Genomic DNA, 23,030 nt, shown 5'->3' on the forward strand with positions numbered 1-23,030 from the left:
CCAAGACAGGTTTGAAAAAATAACAAAGTTTCACAACCGGTGTTATGATATAAGACAGCCTAGTTTGAATAATTACAACAAACTGGACTCTACTAAAGACACACAAGGACCAAGTGCAGCTGATAAACCAGAAGATGAATTAGATCTCTGTTTCATGATGTCTCTTATGAACACAATCAACAATAGAAATTTTTAAATGAAATTTATTTTGTTGAAGTTTTATTGATTCTAAACTTAAAAGTTTTAAAATTTCCTCATTTCCAACCAGAATAAGTTCCAAAAATATTGTAATTGATTTTAGAAATTTTAATTCAATTTTCAGAACTTTACATCGATAGAAAAACAGAAAATTCTAGCACTCTCAGTTTTCAAGCTTTTACAATGCTTTGATATATTATTTTCACAGTTATTTTCTTCCTTTTATAATTTTAAAAGTGATATTTTCTCATTTTCATGTTTCTAAATATGTCAGTATTGATAAACTTCATTCTACCGTCTCTGTTGTAGAATTCTTTGAAATGTAGAAATTTTCAATTTTTCATGACCCTGGACCTTTTTATAATAAAATTGAAAATTTCTATAATTCTAAGAAATACTTGAATTTGTCCTATTTTCTTATGATCTGTAATGTCTGTGATCCCGAGACATTGAGACTTATCACAACTTGTCACTATCACACTGCACCACACACAATTTCTTATGATGCCCACCCCTTAAGACATGTCACAAATGATCACTGCACTCCTCCACCTTCTTTAACCCCCAGGGTCCTCGATATACCACAATTACCCATAATCATTCTCTTAAAATTGTTGATCTTGAAATTATTTTAAATGTTGATATTTTCAAATTTAAACAATTTTTTTTCAGCTGGTATCTATCATACTTTGCTAATGTTTGTCATTTTTGAAAAATATTAAGAATTTGTTCTAAGTTATTAAGTATTTCAAATGTTCCATACTAATTAGAATTTATCATTAAATTCTCTTGAGTGTAGATATCATTTGAACATTGTAAAATACTAATCAATATTGACCTTTATATAATTATAATTCTAAGAAAGAATTGGTTTCCTGAGGGAAATCCAGAGAAGAAACTGTGCAGCAAGTATAGTTGGCTGTGTGGTTAACAAGTTGGTTACACAACTACATGGCTCTGGGTTCAATCCCAATGCATAACATCCTAGGATAGTGTCTTCCCTCTTAGACTCTAGTTGACCAATATCTTGTGAGTGGCATCTGGGAGACAGAAACTGTGTGGCAATCCACACCTAGATGGACATTCCCATATCCCTTTTGCCATCAGAAATGCAGTAAGCCATTGGAAAGTTATGATCACTAAATGGTGAACTTAAGATCTTAAGTATTTATGAAGTGTGTAATGGTGGCTGTGTTTGTGGTGTTATAATTATAAAAAATTGATTATAAAAAAATATAATTATAAAAAAAAAGAAATTAAAATGTCTCTGTTAATTCCTATCTACTTTGTGTGTGTGTGATCTCTTTCAGTCACTAGACTGAGACCATGCTGGGGCACTGCCATAAAAAAATTTTTAGTCGAATAAATTGACCCCAGTACTTATTTTTTTTTTAAGCCCAGTACTTATTCTATCAGTCTCTTTTTGCTGAACTGCTAAGTTCTAGGGACATGAACAAACCAACACAGGCTGTCAAGTGGTGGTGAGAGACAAACAGATGCAAAGACACACACACACACATACATGTATACAACTGGCTTCTTTCAGTTTACCAAATCCACTCACAAGGCTTTGGTCATCCCAAGGTTATACTAGAAGACACTTTCCCAAGGTGTCACACAATGGGACTGAACCCAGAACCATGTGGTTGGGAAGCTAGCTTCTTACCACATGGAACTGGGTATGGAACCAGCCTTTGATTTCTTTTCTATTCAGAAGGGTTTTTCAACCCAATATTTACATATTATTCATAGCTTTATGTGCTTCAAGACCTAGTTCCAAAGGAAGAATTATTTCACATTTTCTCAACAGTTTCTAAATTCTTATGTCAACAATATCATTATCATCGTTTAACGTCCGTTTTCCGTGCTAGCACGGATTAGACGGTTTGACCGGGGTCTGGGAAGCCAGAAGGCTGCACCAGGCATATATATATGTATATATATATATATATATATATATATATATATAATATATATATATATATATATATATAGACATCCACATACATCCACATATACACACATACATATGTACACACACACATATACATAATATCACAAGTTTTCTAAATTTGTTGTTTAGGTCTGATCACTTGGAAAACTGTCCTGGATGTTCCCTTCTTTGGTACTGCAGTCCAAGCTGTAAGGTAGGGATTTTACTCAGTCTTGTTTGTCTCCCTTCTCTGCCATCTTCCCCAAAAAACAGTCCAGCCCCAGAACATCACAATCTTCTTCCTTTCACAATACTAAAAGCAATTTATTCTCTCTCCCTAATGTTCTTTCACATAACTTTGTTAATCCTTGAAATACCTGTCACACCTTAATGATGGACTTATATTTCAGTTGAAACCTTGATGACGACAACAACGCTTTAATAATAATAATAAGTCTACCAAATATAGGCAAATAAAGGCTTGAAATTTGGGGTAGAGTGCTAGGCAATTATATCGGCCCCTACAGATACTTATTTTACCATTCCTGTAAAGATGAAAGGCAAAGCTGACCTCTACAGAATTTAAACTCAGAACATAAATACAAATGAAATGCCACTAAGCATTTTGTCTGAAATGCTGATGATTCTGCGAGCTTTCAGTCTTAATAATAATAATAATAATGATGATGAGTTCAAATTTTGGCACAAGGCCAGCAATTTCAAGAGAGGGGATAAATTTATTACATTGACCCTAGAGCTCAACTGGTACATTTTTTATCAACCCCCAAAAGGATGAAAGGCAAAGTTGACCTCATAGGAATTTGAACTTGGAACATAAAGACAGACAAAATGCTGCTAAGTATTTTGCCCAGCATGCTAACAGTTCTACCACCTCACTGCTATAATAAATGATAATAATAATAATAATAATAATAATAATAATAATCTTCATCATCATCATCATCGTTTAATGTTGGCTTTCCATGCTGGCATGGGTTGGACAATTTGACTGAGGACTGGCAAGCCAGGAAGCTGCACCAGGCTCTAATCTGGCAAAGTTTCTACAGCTGGATGCCCTTCCTAACCCCAACCACTCCAAGAGTGTAGTGAGTGCCTTTTACATGTCACTGGCATCGACCATGCTCAAATGATGCTTTTACATGCCACCAGCATGGGAACCAGTCAGGCAGCAATGGCATCAACCACAACTACGATTTCGCTTGACTCAACAGGTCTTCTCAAGCACACCATATTGCCCAAAGATTGAAAGGTACTTTTTAATGGGCTGGTTATGCAACGCTGGCATCGGCCACAGCTACGATCTCACTTGACTTGCTAGGTCTTCTTAATCACAGCATATCTCCAAAGGTCTTGGTCACTTGTCGTTGCTTCTGTGATGCCCGATGTTCGAAGGTTGTGCTTCACCACCTCATCCCGTATCTTCCTGGGTTTCCCTTCTTCCACAGGTTCCTGCCAATGTTAGGCTGTGACATTTGTTCACACAACTGTTCTCATCCATTCACAACACATGACCGTACCAGCACAGTCATCTCTCTTGCACACCACATCTGATGCTTCTTATGTCCAACTTTTCTCTCATATGTGCACACTGACATTACACATCCAGCAGAGCATACTAGCTTCATTTCTTTCAAGCTTATGTACGTCTTCATCAGTCACAGCCCATATTTCATGCCGTGTAGCATGGCTGTTCACACACATGAATCATACAGTCTACCTTTTACTCTGAGTGAGAGGCCCTTTGTTACCAGCAGAGGTAGGAGCTGCCTGAACTTTGCCCAGGCTATTCTTATTCTTCTCAGAGCATCCACCTCCAATACTAACTTGGTCACCTTGGTAATGGAAGCAATCAACTACTTCTAAATTTTCCCCCTGGAATGTGATGGAATCTGTTTTCTGTACGTCTTTGGTGTTTATTGCCCCGGTGCATCTGCCACACACAAAAACTATCTTTCCAGTTAGCCTTTATTTGATATTGCTGCACCTCTTATGTGTCCATAGATTACACCAGGCACATCTTATGGAGTTTCTACCTATGCCTTTTCTACAGATCGAGCAGGGCCATCTACCTGATGGCATTTGTGATTTGTCTGCCTTTCTGCTTACTAGGACTTTGGTTTTTGCTAGATTGACTCTAAGGCCCTTTGATTCTAGTCCTTGCTTCCACACCTGAAACTTCTTCTCTAGTTCTAGTAGGGACTCAGCTATTAGAGCAAGGTCGTCAGCATGGAGGAGCTCCCAGGGGCAGCCTGTCTTGAATTCCACTGTTATTGCCTGGAGGACTATGATGAATAAGAGGGGGCTGAGGATTGATCCCTGGTGAACCCCTATTTCTACCCGGAATTCTTCACTGTACTTGTTCCCAACACTCACCTTACTGACAACATCCCTGTATATGACTTGTAAAATAAAGTCTCAAGTGTTTTGTGAAAGGGAACAAAGGTAAATGATATATCTATTATCTCTTCAGGAAATGGATCTTGATGTACATAGAACTGAATGTCTTTGCTATCAGAACCAAGGTGATCCAGTGTTGCCACCATCAGACATCAGAATGGTATTGCGACTGGTTATCCGATGGCAGGTATGTGATTTCTATCTCTTCCAACAATATTTAATTTAGTTCCCTGATATTCCCTGTGGAGTTTTTAGACCATTTCTTAGACCATGTCTGTTTTCAGGCTTTAGATGTTAGGATAACTTGAAACCTTGATGTACCGACCACTGGGTCGTAGTGTCTACCACCATCCCAATCTCAGAGTTCCAACAAAGGTTACTGGTGCTGTACTTCCTTTTTCTCACTAATAAGATCTGCTGCCACTCACTCTTGTGGTTTTAGGAGGCCGATGTCACAAGAAGACACCTTCTGGGCCTTGTCACCCTTAACCCAGTGAAACATTCATGATGTAACTACTTAAAGGAGATGGGGTTATATATGTGTTTGATTGCTGTTTTGGTAACTGATTCCTGGAAGAACAGCTGGTGAAGTTGACTTTCACAGAATTTGGACCAAGAACCCAGAGAACTAGAATTACAGTAAGACATTCTATGTGACCCCTTAACAACTCTATTTACCATTTTATACCATAACCCTTTATCGTTCAGATTACTCTGTCAAATATAATGCTTATCCAATTAGATTGTTTTTAATTAATCATACATTAGGCGAGGTATGGCTGTGTGGTAAGTAGCTTGTTTACCAACCACATGGTTCTGGATTCAGTCCCACTGCGTGTCACCTTGGGCAAGTGTCTTCTACTATAGCCTCGGGCTGACCAAAGCCTTGAGAGTGAATTTGGTAGACAGAAACTGAAAGAAGCCCATCATATATATGTATATGTGTGTGTATATGTTTGTGTGTCTGTGTTTGTCCACCCAACATCGCTTGACAACCAATGCTGGTTTGTTTATGTCCTTGTAACTTAGTGGTTCGGCAAAAGACACTGATAGAATAAGTACTAGGCTTATAAAGAATAAGTCCTGGGGTTGATTCGGTCAACTAAAGGCGGTGCTCCAGCATGGCCACAGTCAAATGACTGAAACAAGTAAAAGAGTAAAAGAGAGAGTAAAAGAGTAAAAGAGAGAGTAAAAGAGTATCTCATAACTTTGAAATTTTGATGATGTGACTGTTTATATTTACAATAACATTGTAGGGTAGGTGTGAAAGGCTTGATCAGGCCAGTTTGAACAATAAAACAGGTAGATTATTTTGGTCAGACATGGATGGTTTAAATGATAAGGGGTTAAAATTCTTAATTAATGCAGATATTGCTAAGTCTGGTGATAAAATTCTTTTTTTGTTTTGTTTTGGCCAGAACAAAGACTATTGTAAAGAATTTGTTGAAGACCCAATGTGGAAAAGACAGTTCCTTGAATTAATGTCACGTATGTAGTTATTTACTCTTTTATTGGTTCCACTCACTGAACTGGGGCCATGTTGGAGCACTACCATTATTTAATAATTTTTATGTAAATTTTGTTTCCTTTATTAACAAAATATTTTCATTTTCATAAAATTTTGATATATTTTTTTTATATATTAAAACAATTATTAAACAAAAATATATCTTATGATTAGTCTTTCTCTTTTCTTGTCTTCTATGCATATTTCCCAGCCAATAACTAGTAATTACTTTTCATCATCATCATCATCATCGCTTAACGTCTGTTTTCCATGCTAGCATGGGTTGGATGGTTTGATCGGGGTCTGGGAAACCAGAAGACTGCACCAGGCTCCAGTCTGATCTGGCAGTGTTTCTACGGCTGGATGCCCTTCCTAACGCCAACCACTCCGTGAGTGTAGTGGGTGCTTTTTACGTGTCACCGGCACAGGTGCCAGACGAGTCTGGCAAACAGCCATGATCGAATGGTGCTTTTTATGTGCCACTGGCACGGGGGCCAGGCAAGGCTGGCAAGGGCCACGAACGGATGGTGCTTTTTACGTACCACCAGGTTAAACAATTTTGTTTTGGTAGAAAACTAATATGCACAGCATTCCTCCTCTAACTACATTATATTTATCTATAGTAGAAGACCTATGTATAAGTACGATAATAGAGATTTTAAATCTGTTTCAGATTATCAGGAATTGAAACAAAGTGGTGTCAAATTCAATTTAACTTATTTCCATGATGTGGTTGGAAAGACTCTTGAGTTACCCTCGGATGAAACTATATTTGAAATGTATGGAAAAGTGAGTTTTACAATCAATTTCATCACTTCTGTTTAACACTGTTGTTATTGTTATTATTGTTGTTGTTTCAGCTGTTGCTGTTGGGTGTAGTGGTCTTCGTCCAGTGGGAGAAGTCCGAAACGTGGTCCTTTGCTATTCGTAAGACCCGCAGAAGAGAAAGCAGGTCAACCCCTGACACCGAGAGCATCGATGGATGGATGAATGCGCCTCCAGGCTCAGCGGTTGCGTAGGAAGTCGGGGACAAGAAACAGGAAGAAAGAGTGAGAGAAAGTTGGGGCGAAAGAGTACAACAGAGGTCGCCACCACCCCCTGCCGGAGCCTTGTGGAGCTTTAGGTGTTTTCGCTCAATAAACACACACACAACGCCCGGTCTGGGAATCGAAACCGCGATCCTCCGACCGCGAGTCTGCTTCCCTAACCATTGGGCCATTGCGCCTCCACTTGTTAATTCTGCTGCTGTTACTATTGTAGTAATAATATTGTGGTTTAGCCCAAGGTCAGATTAATTAAACAAACTAATGGTTAAAAGTATTATAGAGTCCTTTATATTTTTAAGACTTATGGATGTGATTTAGCTGACGTTTCTACTTGGTCAAGCAATTGCATCTAGGGCAGAGGGCGTTTTTTTTAGTTGGCTAATTGAAGTTATTGTTAATGAGGTGGTGTTGGTGATTGATGGCCTGGTCAATCTGGTGCTGGAGCAGTTGTTTCCCTTCTGGTGGTTATAGTTGTGGCTGTTGTTGCAAGAATTTATATATTCCTTATTCTTAATTTTTGACTGTTTTGGTCATATTTTTGGTACTACAATATAACCATCAACATAGCCAACATGATGGAACCACCAGACAGAAGTCTCAAACTAAACTAAAATATGACAGCAGCAGAAAACCTAAACACAGAAATAAGTATACAGCCTCTTTGTTTTTTGGTTTTTTTTTTCTGTTTTTTTTTCTTGAAGGTATTTTTTGTTGGTTTTTTGTTCTGTTCTATTCTATTTTGCCGTTTATTCCAGATGCTTATTAACTGTTTTGCAATTCCTGATGAAGATTATACCCTCTCTATTGGAACTGGAATTTATCTGAGGTAAAAATCAAGTAATCTTATTTGATGCTTAGAGCTATAATTAATTATCTGTATTGATACTGGAACATTAGTTAATTTTTAAATTCCTCTATTGCAACTGTTGTGAAATCCTCTCCTGCTACATAGAACCACAATTCGAATTATGTTCTTGCTTTGCCCCACCCCTCCAAATATGAACTGAGCACTCTTCTTTGCAAGAAACTTAGTTTGGTTTCATTTTAAAAAGAACTTCCTGTTAGCATCATCATCATCATCGTTTAACGTCCGCTTTCCATGCGGTTTTGACTGAGGGCTGGTGAACCAGATGACTGCACCAGGCTCCAATCTTGATCTGGCAGAGTTTCTACAGCTGGATGCCCTTCCTAACACCAACCACTCCGAGAGTGTAGTGGGTGCTTTTACAAGCCACTGGCATGGGGGCCAGTCAAGCGGTACTGGCAACGACCTCGCTCGAATCCTTTTACACATGCCACCAGCACAGGTGCCAATAAGGCGACGTTGGTAATGATCACATTCGAATAGTGCCCTTTTACGTGCCACCGGCATGGAAGCCAGTTGGTTGCTCTGGCAACGATCATGCTCAGATGGTGCTCTTGGCACCTTACTTGCATGGGCACAAGTGCCAGTAAGGTGACGCTGGTAACGATCACACTCGAATGGTACCCTTTTATGTGCCACTGGCACAGAAGCCAGTTAGCTGCTCACACTCGTATGGTGCTCTTTGCACCCCGCTAGTACGGATGCCAGTCATCAAATGTGATTTTGATTTCACTTGCCTCAACAGGTCTTCGCAAGCAGAATTTAGTGTCCAAGGAAGGAAAAGGTACGCATAAGCAGGCTGGTTACGCTCCTGACATGGGCCACAGGTTATGTGTTTCTATTTGTCATGTATTCAGAGAATTTCTTTGGATATTTTTGTTGCTATGGTTTTCATGCATCATAGCAATAATATCTCAATTGGTGAGTTAGAATTTCATTGGTAAATATTTATTAATGATTGTTGTGGATGGCTGTCACTATCAAACAGTGTCATTTATTTCCAATATATTGGTTTCAAATTTTGGCACAAGGCCAGCAATTGCAAGGGAGGAGTAAAGTTGATTACATCGACACCAGTATGCAACTGGTACTTATTTCATCAACCCTGGAAAGATGAAAAAAGGCAAAGTCAACCCTGGAAGAATTTGAACTCGGAACGTAGTAACAGATGAAATGCTGCTAAGCATTTTGCCTGGCATGCTAATGATTCTGCCAGCTTGCCACCGTATTCATTTCCAGTATTTTGCAAGAACATGTCTAACACTGGAGAAATATTACTTTGGTTGGAGACAGGTTGGCATCAGGAATGGCATTCAGTAACAGAAAATCTGCTTCTATAAATTCCATCTGAACCAAGCAAGCATGGAATATTTGGCATTGAAATGATGAGGTGATGGTTTAATTAGAGAAAGAAAACTTAGATTTGGAGGAAATAAACAGATATTACCATGTTGTCTGTAAACACTAACAATCCAAGGGATTGTGATTGGAATTTTTACTGGGATTTTCCAATTCCAAGGAGGAGTGGAGTGCATCCCTGTAGTGATGTATTCACTAGTGAATGACAAGGATTGAAAAAAAGAAGCATTGATTTATTGATATATTCTAAATACTTTTTTATATTGTATACTGAGAGGTTTATGTGGAGGATGTTATTACTGTAATAAGAGTAAATAAAAACAGAATTGCAGTGATGTAGTCTTTGCAAAACAAAAGCATAAGTACTCTGAATGTGTCACTGGTTTCTTGTTTATGATAGTAGCACTGACAAGAAAATATCTGTGTAACTTGGGCAGAATAAATACCACCAGGTATTTTTTCACTCTGCTTTAATTTAGGGATAATGTGGTTGTTTTTAGTCTCCCTCACCAACGACCCTGATGTCCAACCTGAACGTCTGTAGGTCAGTGTCTGCAGTAAATATATGGACAGGGAATGAACCGGAGTAGAGTTCAGGTACTTGCAACGGAATGGTCACCTTTTGACCAGCTAGAGTCTTACCTTCACTACCCTGAGTGAGATCTGCAAATCAGTGCCTTAGGGAAATTTTGTTTGCTGATAAATATTAGACAAACTGAAAAGAATACTTTTTTTTTTCTGTTGCAGTTCCTCCAAGATTGACCACAGTTGTGTTCCCAATGCTGTTATGACTTATAATGGTACAGAACAGTTTCTGAAAGCTCTAGAATATATTCCTGAACCTGAACCAAACAAGGTGAGTAACGAGGGAAGAGGAACCAAAAAAATGGATATAAATCATTTATCTCTCTATATATATAAACGGCAAAATGTCTGTCTGTGTGTGTGTGTGTCCTTTATACAAATCCACAATTTTTCAGTTAGAGGGCTCGCACTTTCTAGGGTCATTCAAAACCGTCCAAGGGTGGTCGTGCACATCTTTACATTTCCCCAGTCACCCTGCAAAGTCATTAAAAAATCAATAGAAGTGACTTTTTTGTGAATTTTCTATCCAAAACCCAATCAAAATGCCTGAAACTTGATACACCAATTTAATGCCAGCTAGCTGTATGTGATTGGTCGGTGATTTGGACAGTACTCATGTGTATGTGTGCATGCACGCAGCTGTATATGCATGCACTAGCACTATGACCTGGCGTTGCTGGATCATAGTGCTAGTATGATTCTAAATTGTAAAGATAGACTGAGATCTAAGAACAATAGAACTGGTAGACTATTGGCTAAGTGAAAGAAAATCTTTGTTAAGAGAGACTGTCTTTCACTTGAGGACATAACTTAAATTCTGCATTATTTTGAAGGATCTTTTTTCATTTTGTATTAATGTAGGCATGTAATTTATTTGTTATTAAATATAGTAATATAAATTATTTACAAGTTTTTAAGTTTACGAAATGATTTGTCATGAATTAGAATTTTCTTATTATTAAACAAAATTTCATCAAACTATTTCCCTGTCATTTATAGCTGACACACTCCTCGTTGTTTTCTCCTGTATCAGTTAATATATTCAATATGTTTTGTTGAATGATACACTAAAGAGCTTTTTTATAAGTACTACCAGAATACTTGAATCTATAAATTGTATCTTAAATTTACATATGTATAAGTTCAGCAAAATTTAGATTCAGATGAATATGGTACTTAAGTCAAAGGCACCAGAATTTCGTATGGTATTATCCATATAAATTAAATGGGGTGATTATAATCAAAATAAGCAATAAGTATATCCAAGGTAGAGTAGTACAATTGTTTCATGCTACTTCATTTTATTAAACACTGTAAGTATTACATCAGTTTTAAAATGTCAAGCAATCCTCAGTCACTTATAGAAATTTTCCAATCAAACAGACAATGCTCATTCTTATCCCTATTTCATTTGCCAACATTATAAAGAGGGTAGATATATAGACAGAGAGGTTGATCTCATTCTTAGGAACATGATAGTAGTATATTCACTCTCTGACTAGCCGAAATTGCTAGGATGATCCGGTTCTTGACTGAAGATTTAAGGCTTCGAATGTCCCGTCCATGTTTTTCGTATCGTCTTCTAAATGTTTTACGTTCTTGTCCCAGTTTGTATTTTTCTACATATAATATATATATATATATATGCAAATATATTTACTCACTAACACACACACACACACGCACATATATATGTATGTAAGTGTCTGTATATATGTAACCTAATGTATGTTTATATCTATACATGTAATTAATGTGTGTTATTTGTTTTCTTCTATAGATTTTCATTAGTTACATCAACACTGACAGACCAAGTTGGATCCGTAAAGATTTCTTGCGAAACAACTATTACTTTGACTGTTCTTGTGCTAATTGTAAAGAAACCGAATGTCTTGTAAGTAACTTTTGGTTTGTTTATTTATTTATATATATATATATATATACACACACACACAGGGTGTCCATAAAGTCTCTTTACAATTTTAAAATTTTATTACAAAGGCAGTTGACAAGATATCTTGACCAGATTTGTTTTATTGTAATAATTGTTTATTAAAGTTTATTACCTGTTCTTTAATATACCTCAATATGGGAACCATTAGTTGCGTGAAGCACATCAAGACGGTACTCGAGTTCTTGCCATGTTGGCTGTAGGATAGCCTCATCAACGGGGGCAATGGAATTACGAATCCTTTGCTTCAAGTCAGCAATGTCCCATATCTTTGTTTGGTACACGATATCTTTTACATAACCCCATAAAAAGAAGTCCAAGGGAGTGATATCTGGCGAACGCGGTGGCCATGGAATTGGCCCATCTCTTTCAATCCATCGGTCAGGAAATGTTTGATTGAGGAACTGACGAACATGCCATCCCCAATGTGGTGGTGCACCATCTTGCTGGAAAATGATGATTGGTTGTAAATCAATCAGTTGTGGTGCCACATATTCAGTCAGAAGGTCGAGGTAAACATCTGCAGTAATTGTTGCCTCGTTGAAGAAAAATGGACCAATTATTCGATTGCACATGATTCCACACCACACATTCCCTTTTGGACTATCCTGTTGAAGCACCCTAGTCACATGGGGGTGTTCTGATCCCCAGATTCTCACATTGCATCTGTTTAATTTCCCTGAAACATGAAAAGTCACCTCATCACTAAAACAAACTCACTTGAGGAATGCTTCATCCTCTATTTATAGGGGTTCAGTGAATCAGTTCCCTTCCATCAACAAAGTATCTGAAACACATAAATTTAATATCGATAAAAACTTTAATAAACATTTATTAAAATAAAACAAATCTGGTTAAAATATCTCATCAACTAACTTTGTAATAATTTTTTTAAATTTTAAAGGGTCTTTATGGACACCCTGTATATCTTTTATCTTTTACTTCTTTTAGTCATTAGACTATGGCTTTGCTGGGGCACTGCCCTGAAGAATTTTAGTCAAACGATTCAACCCCCAGCACTTGTTTCTTGTGCCACCTTAGTATTAATTCTTTTGGTCCTTTTGCTGAGCAGCTAAACTACGGGGACATAAACACACCAACACCAATTGTCAAGAAATGATGGAGGACAGACACAAAGTAACTGTGTGATAAGAAGCTTGCTTCCCAACCACATGGTTCTGGGTTCAGTCCCACTGCATAGCACCTTGGGCAAGTGATGATGACTATGGTTGTGATTTTTAGAGATTTGTCTGTTCTATGCATCATCATCCTGTTACATCTATTTTCCTTACTAGAATTGACTAGATGCAGCATCACAGTCCAAACCAGTTTTTATTCAAAGTCACTGCCTCTCCAAGACAGGTTGGTGAACACATTTTGCCTGTACCTTCCATTTTGTTTTGTCATAGCTTGATGGCTTCCCTATCACCAACCACTTCACAGAATGTACAGGTTGTATTTTATTGTGGCACCTGCATGGGAGTTGTTGTCATGCCTTGAACAAGACTGAAGGGTCCTCTCCACTTGATGTCTCTTCCACTTTACAGAGTGTACTGGGTAATATGTTATCATGGCCATCAACACTAAGGAGGTTGCCAGGCGGCGAGCTGGCAGAAACGTTAGCACGCCGGGCGAAATGCGTAGCCATATTTCGTCTGCCATTACGTTCTGAGTTCAAATTCCGCCGGGGTCGACTTTGCCTTTCATCCTTTCGAGGTCGATAAATTAAGTACCAGTTACGCACTGGGGTTGATGTAATCAACTTAATCCGTTTGTCTGTCCTTGTTTGTCCCCTCTGTGTTTAGCCCCTTGTGGGTAGTAAAGAAATAGGTTGCCATGTATTCTTTAAAACTTTCAGAATCCTCACTACCCTGGGACGAGTTGTTCATGAGTTTAGAGCCTATCTAGTCTTGCTGTAGGATGTTCTGTTATTGGTTTCACATTTTGGCACTAGGCCAGCAAGTTCAGGGGATGGGGGTTAATCGATTACATTGACTCCAGTATATGACTGGTACTTATTTTATCAAGGATGAAAGGCAAAGTTAACCTTGGTGGGATTTGAACTCAGAATGTGAAGACGGACGAAATGCCACTAAGCATTTTACCCAGCATATTAACAATTCTGACTTTTCTGAATCATGTTTTGAAGGACATTAGTCTACATGAAAAATTAATCTGAAGCTTCAACATAGTTTCCTATCCCGGAGGAGTAGTATCTTTCCACTATATTCTGCTCTTCATAAATTCAGATAAACTCCATTTTTTAATGATTACAATAGATAAAAATAATTATAATGAAATAACTTCGTTTATGTTTTTTTGTTTTTAAATTTCAATTGTTTTGGAAAGTAAGTGTGGACCTAAGAGTGCAATAATTTCTGATTGAAGGATCGCAAACAGACCAGTGTCCATTGTCCAAATGTTCAGTGTTCTGGTTTCATTGGAATCAGCTCTAATGATGGTAAGTTGCTATCTACTTTTCACATTCGATTTACCAATGTCATGAATATATGTTTCTTTCTTACCCACAAGGGGCTAAACATGGAGGGGATAAACAAGAACAGACAAACGGATTAAGTCGATGACATCGACCCCAGTGCGTAACTGGTACTTAAATTTATTGACCCCTAATGGATGAAAGGCAAAGTCGACCTCGGCGGAATTTGAACTCAGAACGTAGCAGCAGACGAAATATGGCTACGTATTTCACCCGGCGTGCTAATGTTTCTGCCAGCTCGCCGCCTTTTCCAGCTCACCACTGGAATATATTTCCATGTTACTCACAGAAACATTAATATCTTCAAATATCTAAAGGAATATGTTGTCGTTTAACTCCAGGTCAGTCCTGATCCAGTAGACCTATGACCAAAGGTATTCCAGACATGACTATTGTATTTTTTTTTTCCAGATGTAAGCTAAGGACACATAAGAAATTCCATAAGATGCACCCAGTGTAAGAGGTGTAGCAATATCAGAGGAAGGTTAACAGGGAAAATAGCTTTTGTGTGTGGAAGATACACAGGTACAATAAACACCAAAAATGTACAGAAAATAGACTCCATCAACTGCTGGTAGGGTAAGCTAGAGGTAGTAGATAGCTTCTGTTACCTAGGTGACCAAGTTAGTAGCAGAGGTGGATGTTCCAAGAGTGTAGCTGTGAGAATAAGAATAGGCTGGGCAAAGATCAGAGAGCTTCTACCTCTGCTGGCAACAAAAGGCCTGTCTTTCAAAGTGAAAGCCAGATTGTATGATCCTGTGTGCGAGCAGCTATGCTACATGGCAGTGAAACATGGGCTGTGACAGCCAAGGACATGCATAGGCTTCAAAGAAATGAAGCCAGCATGCTTCGCTCAATGTGCATCTTCAATATAGTGTAAGCATCTTGAGACAAAAGTTGGGCATAAGAGGCATCAGATGTGCTGTGCAAGAGAGATGACAGCTGGTATAGTCATGTGATGTGTATGGATGAGGACAGCTGTGCAAAGAAGTGCCAATCTTTAACTGTGGAGGGAATCTATGGTAGAGGTTGACCCAGGAAGACATGGAATAAGGTGATGAAGCATGCTCTTCGAACAGTGGGCCTCACAGAGGCAATGACTAGGGACTGAGATCTTTGGCAATATGCTGTGCTTGAGAAGATCTGTCAAGCTGGGTGAGATCATCGTTCTGGCCGATGCTGGTATCCCATAACTGGCACCCATGCCAGTAGCATTTAAAAAGCACCTTTTGAGTGTTGGACTTCACAGAGACAAAGTGGCTGATGCCGGTGGCACGTGAAAAGCCCCTTTCAAGTGTTGAGCCTTACAGGGGCAATGATGAATGACCGAGACCTTTGGTATTGTCATGCTTGACCAGAAGACCCATCAAACCAAGTAAAACTGCAGTCGTAGCAGATACTGGTCATGTGAATGGCACTCGTGCCAGTGGGACGTAAAAGCACTCATTACTTTCTTGGAGTGGTTGGCATTAGGAAGGGCATCCAACCATAGAAACCATGCCAAATCAGACTAGAGTCTAGTACAGCCTTCTAGCTTGCCAGCCCTGATCAAAGTGTCCAACCCATGCCAGCATGGACAATAGACGTTCAATGATGATGATGAGATTACATTTTCTGATATATCCTACCATTTTAAAGACAGTAGTGTCTCATTTAAGGAATATTTGGCAGCTATTTCTAACAAGCTGGGTGACCACATAGCTCTCTCATTGACTTGAAAGTAGCTGGCATATAACTCTTGTTTTATGACCTTTAGCTGAGGAGAGGAAGTTCTGACACAGAGTGAGGCGCCACTATATCACAGAAAATGTTCCCAGTGTCAGTAACTACCATTTAACCATTATGGCTTGGAATCCAAGGCTTTATTTAGCTGGTAGGGCTTTGTTGATTTCTACCTTACAAGAATGCTTTACTGGAAATATCTAGAATTGTAAAATATCAAGGATGGTATGAAGAGGAGGAGAAATTGTTGTGAGGCTGAATCACATGGTTTGAGTTATTACAACAGAGAAGCAGCATCCATTGCAGGGGCAACAGGAAGAAAGAATGGAGAAGACTCTGCAGTGTTGCTGTAAAAAATAAGGGTTAAATTTAGATTAAATCAATATTTCTGTTCATCTTTTGATATTTTCCAGGAAAGGAATTCTTCATGTTACCATGTTCTGTCTGTGGTTTAAGAGAAGACAGCTCTGAAATTTTAGAAGAAACCAAAACACTGTGGAGTTTTGGGATTGAAAAGATACAAGAACTTCGTGAACTTGATAAATGTAAAGGTATGTATAACGACACGAGTATACTGATGTTGTCTCTAAGTGCTAAAACTATTTTCAAAGTCTTCTGAGTCCAAATTCCTGGATATTGGCATAAAACCATAGAACAGAAATACTTAAGGTTATATTCTGAACGCCTTACTTCCCTGGGCATGGATACATTGAAACTCCGACGTCTGGCAGCTGATTTGGCAGACACCCATAAAATTATTAACCATCTTACAAACAATAACTCTGAGCACTTTTTTAAAATCCATCTGTCTAACACCCGTAGACATGTTTACAAAGTCAGAAAACAGTACAGCTCCCATGACTTTTGGAAACATTTTTTCACGCTAAGAGTTGCTGAAGCATGGAACAAACTGCCGGCATCAGTTGTTAGTTGTCAGAGCACTGCATCCTTCAAAACTTCCATGCTTCCTGAGATCCGTCAACACTACACCTGATCTTTCTCCCCTTCATACAGACAAGCAAGCATGCATCTGACTTGTACACTGTTCACTTTCCAGACATTTGTACATTACTGCATATGCTTTATATGCACTTTTGACAAGTTGTGGTGCACCTGAGCAAAAATATACTAAAATTTATGGGACATTTCATTTATTGGACATTTTGGTGTGTTATATACAAAATACACCACATACATATCATTGTCATCGTTTATAACATCTACTTTTCCATGCCTGCATGGATCAGAAGGAATACTCTGAATAATTACTTTGCCTTTGCCATCTGTTATATGAAATCTTATTTGCTTTGTGTGTGTGTGTGTCCATAAGGTTTAAAAATCCAGGCAGATATCTAGAAAGCCCTCAGTGTTAAACAAATTTGGTTAACTATATCCAACAATCAGATATTTATAAATGCAAGTACAATTAATATCCAAAGTAATTCTTCGTGTATGACAAACAAATCCAAAAGTAGCATTGTCGGATAAATGTGAATAGTATTTAAAATTATTGATTCTCTAACGACCATCGCTGACAATGGACCTCTCCTGTACTCACTCTTGTTAGATTATGAAAACGAGTTGCAGCTAGCAGAAGAAACACTTACCATTCTCAAAGAGACCAGAATTCACGAAACTAACTTGATTTATGTTGAAGTAATGGAACTTGCTAAAGAAGCTTGTATTGAATTGAGACTTTGGTCAAAGGCAGCATATTATGGCAACAAAGTTTGGCCGCAGAGAATGTAAGTAATTCTTTTATTATTGCTAACCAAACTAGAGAAACTAGAAGAGTCATCACCATCAATATATACATATATATATATATATACCTTTGGCATAGTTCTCAGGCAAGAATCAGTGTGACAAAGTTGGCACCAGAAATTATAGGATACTGGCATGGCCAAGCGGTTGGTTCAAATGCTCTAATTGCTGACAGTAGACTTGAGCATTGATTGTTGCATTAGATGGTAACAATTCAAAGTAAATTACTCCTTTGCAATCCCACCAAATAGAGAGGAGAACCTTTTTCCTCATGAAGTTCCCATCTCGGTTGTGGTTGAGCTTTTTCCCTTTTACCAAGTCACTGTTTACGACGTTTAACATTTCTATAGAAGATCCATTTTTCATTCCCAGTCACAAGTCTATTCAAAAAGGGTGAAATGAGAGCAGATGTCAACTTGGGATATGCGGTTGCTTTCGGACAATTCATGAGGCACCGATTTTCCAAGTTTAGGAATCTTTCCAAGTTGTTGAAGATGACAATGAACAGTTGTATGGTTTGAACAAAGCTTTATTGCCAATTCTTCAACTGATAATGCAGGATTTTCTTCAAGTGATACCTCAAGGAGCTTATCATCAAACACAGCTGTTCGATCTTCATCTTCAAGGCTGAAATCTCCACTTCTGAATTTTGCGAACCGTCTTCTGCAAGTTCTTTCATTCAAGCATTCTTCCCATAAACTGAGCGGATGTTTTGAGTCGTTTCGGCTGCAAGAGTTTCCTTTTTTGTACTCATAAAGCATTCTGTGCCTCAAATGCTCTTTGGATACTTCCATGTTAGAAAGGGTTCTAATCAAAGAAATTTTAATTCTATTATTCTGCAAAATAATATTTAATTAGCTTAAATGTACACAAATGCACAAAAATAATTTTTAATTCCATTAGACATTCTAAAATACTATTAAATTTCATTCAATCTTAAAAAAGGTAAAATCAGACAGAACTTATGGGATGACCTGATATATTACCAAATATCCAAATGTATATTTTATTTTTCTCATCATGATTTCTTATATTTTATGTTTAATTTGTTTTTTCTTTATTTTCTGTTTTCCTTGGTGGGGGAAAAAAGGCAATATTTTGAACATTCTGACTTCAGAGTTGGTTTATTGCTGTATGAATTAGGGAAGTTGTATCTGAACGCCATGGAAATTGAAAATGCCAGAGAAATATTTAGAAAGGTAACTTTTGTTTTTGTTTCATCTGGGTCTGGGAAGTCAAGAGGCTGCACCAGGCTCCAGTCTGATCTGGCAGTGTTTCTACAGCTGGATGCCCTTCCTAACGCCAACCACTCCATGAGTGTAGTGGGTGCTTTTCACGTGCCACCGGCATAGAAGCCAGTTAGGGTAGCGCTGCCATCAACCACATACGGATGGTGCTTTTTACGTGCCAGGGGCGGCTGGCAACAGCCACGATCAGTTGGTGCTTTTACTTGCCACCAGCACGAGAATTTAAAAGGGAGACAATTTTATCCACTGATGATCTCCCATGTCTAATTTTCAATATCAATCCCTACTAATTCTACTCTTCATTCTGTTTCTCCTTCTCACACCTTGTCTGGGCCCTTTTCGTATATTACGTTTTTTGCTCTGCATTCTCATCCCATCCCATTTCAAATCACTTGGATTTGACTGCAAACTTTGACCATCCTTCCCTTACACACTACTCATTAACCCCACTACCCTCACATTTCTTCATTCATTTTGACACAAATCGAAATCGATCAAAAATCAATGGAAATTGTAGTTGTGATATCAGTGCCGGTGGCATGTAAAAGAACCATCCGAACATGGCCGTTGCCAGCGCCACCTTGACTGGCCTCCGTGTCGGTGGCACGTAAAAACCACCAACCGATCGTGGCCGTTACCAGCTTTGCCTGGCACGTAAAAAGCACCCACTACACTCACGGAGTGGTTGGCGTTAGGAAGGACATCCAGCCATAGAAACACTGCCAGATCAGACTGGAGCCTGGTGCAGCCTCCTGGCTTTCCAGACCCCGGTCGAACCATCCAACCCATGCTAGCATGGAAAGTGGATGTTAAATGATGATGATGATAATTTCTTCAACCCACCTCTCTCTATTCTCTCATTCACCTTCAACAACTCTTCTATTTATTATTTCTTTGGTGACACAAACCTTCACCATCATTTTCTTTTAACTCAGTAACTTACTATTTCTAGTTAGTTTTATGATATTTCCTGTATTTGAAATGTTAACAATAACTTTAATTTTTTTTTTTTATGCAGATAGCATTTTAGAGTAGTTTATACAAAACCAATCTAAAATTGACTTATTGTCATCACTACTTCAGCAACTACAATAAAGTTTGTGTAGCTGAGGAGGTATGCATAAGACTAAAATATGTCTGTGGTTGTCTCCCATGCTTCCTGAAAAGAATCAGGAGACTGGCTAATATTTATTTCCTTCAGTACATTTATTTTCAGACGGCATTAACATATTTATGGTTTTGTTTTGGTTGTTTAACCCCGGTCATTCCAAAAGTGACCATCCCATCTTTTTAAACAAATAGTCTAAGACTACATTATCCAATTATCCTCCTTTTTTTTTAAAGATGGCAGAATGTGATTTTAGGGAGAGTTGGATGCTGTTTTTAGCAGGTCAAACAATGATTGCCATTGTTTAGTTGTAGCTCAACCCTGATTCAGGAGATCAAAAAAATGCCAGCTATGACCATCGTCTTATTTCCCTGGCATAGCTGTGAGGTTTCAGGTTCAATCCCACTCCACAGCACCACAAACAAGTGTCTTCTGTAACACCAGACTGACCAATGCCTTGGAAGTGAATTTGGTAAACAGAGACTGGAGGAAGCCTATTGAACGTGTGTGTGTATATATACATACATCATCATCATCATCATCATCATTTAACGTCCGCTTTCCATGCTAGCATGGGTTGGACGGTTCAACTGGGGTCTGGGGAGCCCGAAGGCTGCACCAGGCCAGTCAGATCTGGCAGTGTTTCTACAGCTGGATGCCCTTCCTAACGCCAACCACTCCGAGAGTGTAGTGGGTGATTTTATGTGCCACCGACACAGGTGCCAGACGAGGCTGGCGAACGGCCACGCTCGGATGGTGTTTTTATGTGCCACCGACACAGGTGCCAGACGAGGCTGGCGAACGGCCACGCTCGGATGGTGTTTTTATGTGCCACCGACACAGGTGCCAGACGAGGCTGATGAACGGCCACGATCGGATGGTGTTTCTTACGTGCCCACAGCACGGAGGCCAGTCGATGCGGTACTGGCTACGGCCACGTTCGGATGGTTTTCTTGTGTGCCACCGGCACTGGTACCACAAAGATACAAATTCCATTGATGTTCATCTATTTTGATTTGATTTGATTTGATTTTCACTTGCCTCATCAGGTCTTCACAAGTGTCACAAGAAGGAAGGAAGGTATGCACAGGTGAACTGACAACGTCCCAGGTAGGGGCCACGGGTTATGGCCTGACTAGTCTTGCCGGGTCTTCGGATGATGTTTTTATGTGTCTCCGACACAGGTGCCAGATGGATGGTGTTTGTTACGTGCCCACAGCACGGAGGCCAGTCGATGCGGTACTGGCTACAGCCACGTTCGGATGGTTTTCTTGTGTGCCATCGGCACTGGTACCACAAAGATACAAATTCCATTGATGTTCATCTATTTTGATTTGATTTGATTTGATTTGATTTGATCACTTGTCTCAACAGGTCTTCACAAGTGTCACAAGAAGGAAGGTATGCACAGGTGGACTGACTACGTCCCAGGTAGAGGCCACGGGTTATGGCCTAACTAGTCTTGCCGGGTCTTCGGATGGTGTTTTTATGTGCCACCGACACAGGTGCCAGATGAGGCTGGCGAACGGCCACGATCGGATGGTGTTTGTTATGAGCCCACAGCACAGAGGCCAGTCGATGCGGTACTGGCTACGGCCATGTTCGGATGGTTATCTTGTGTGCCACCGGCCCTGGTACCACAAAGATACAAGTTCCATTGATGTTCATCTATTTTGATTTGTTATGATTTGATCACTTGCCTCAACAGGTCTTCACAAGTGTCACAAGAAGGAATGTATGCACAGGCGGACTGACTACGTCCCAGGTAGGGGCCACGGGTTATGGCCTGACTAGTCTTGCCGGGTCTTCAGATGGTGTTTTTATGTGCCACCGACACAGGTGCCTGATGAAGCTGGCGAACGGACATGATCGGATGGTGTTTGTTACGTGCCCATACATACATATTCATTCATGAGTGCGTATGTACATGATTGTTGACATTTTACAGCTTTTAGTGAAATGATGGCACTTAAAAAGCACCATCCGTACGTGGCCGATGACACGTAAAAAGCACCAACCAATCGTGGCCGTTGCCAGCCTACCCTGGCAACTGTGCTGGTGGCACGTAAAAAGCACCCACTACACTCACTGAGTGGTTGGCGTTAGGAAGGGCATCCAGCTGTAGAAACACTGCAGATCAGACTGGAGCCTGGTGCAGCATCCTACCCCGGTCGAACCGTCCAACCCATGCTAGCATGGAAAACAGACGTTAAACGATGATGATGATCTGATGTTCACATTCCTTGTTCAAATTATGACCAATTGCTCTGTGCTTTTAAATGTATGGAATAAAAATATCTGTTACTTGAAAACGAGGTAAAGGTTGGCAGCAGGAAAAGCATCTAAGTGTAAAAACCTGCCATAAATCATACTAACATAACAAAAAAAAACATTAAATAAATGAACATAGTAGATAATGTAGTCCTTGATAAATTGTCTTTTACCAGCAGAATAAAATTTGGCTGCTATTTCTAGCAGCTAGAATAATTGCACAGAGGCTTGGGCAGTTTTGTTCCAAAGCCAAAAGATATCTTGCACTGATTCACTAAATGTCTCTCTTTTTTGCAGGCCAGCACCATTCTAGGAACGTATCATGACAAGAATGACTTTATATTTAAACAACAACAAATTCTTCAACAATATTGCGACACATTTGATTCTAATTTACAACTTTCCTTGGAAAATGCAGCACCAACTCCCTGCACACCTGACCACAAATCTCTTAAGAGTCATTAGGTAAAGTAAAATAAAATTTGAGAATAAATCAAATAAAGATCAATGAGATCATTACAAGAAAAAGAAAAAGTTTATGATGTGAAGTTTTTGTTTT

The 23,030-nt window shown here is 39.1% G+C and overlaps 1 protein-coding gene across 1 annotated transcript in view; it reads left to right on the forward strand.

The window, feature by feature from the left end:
* Positions 1–23,030, forward strand: part of LOC115220298 (histone-lysine N-methyltransferase SMYD3-like) — a 34,304-nt gene extending 11,274 nt beyond the window's left edge. The window contains exons 2-13 of the mRNA XM_036509979.1: positions 2,282–2,345; positions 4,623–4,736; positions 5,968–6,037; positions 6,730–6,845; positions 7,858–7,928; positions 10,074–10,182; positions 11,692–11,805; positions 14,251–14,323; positions 16,495–16,632; positions 17,649–17,826; positions 18,936–19,044; positions 22,769–23,030. Coding sequence (XP_036365872.1) covers positions 4,626–4,736; positions 5,968–6,037; positions 6,730–6,845; positions 7,858–7,928; positions 10,074–10,182; positions 11,692–11,805; positions 14,251–14,323; positions 16,495–16,632; positions 17,649–17,826; positions 18,936–19,044; positions 22,769–22,936 — 1,257 coding nt within the window. The 5' untranslated portion in view covers positions 2,282–2,345; positions 4,623–4,625 and the 3' untranslated portion in view covers positions 22,937–23,030. The remainder of the gene's footprint in view (positions 1–2,281; positions 2,346–4,622; positions 4,737–5,967; positions 6,038–6,729; positions 6,846–7,857; positions 7,929–10,073; positions 10,183–11,691; positions 11,806–14,250; positions 14,324–16,494; positions 16,633–17,648; positions 17,827–18,935; positions 19,045–22,768) is intronic.

Source organism: Octopus sinensis, linkage group LG16 (assembly GCF_006345805.1).
Source record: "Octopus sinensis linkage group LG16, ASM634580v1, whole genome shotgun sequence".
Taxonomy (NCBI): Eukaryota; Metazoa; Mollusca; class Cephalopoda; order Octopoda; family Octopodidae; genus Octopus; species Octopus sinensis.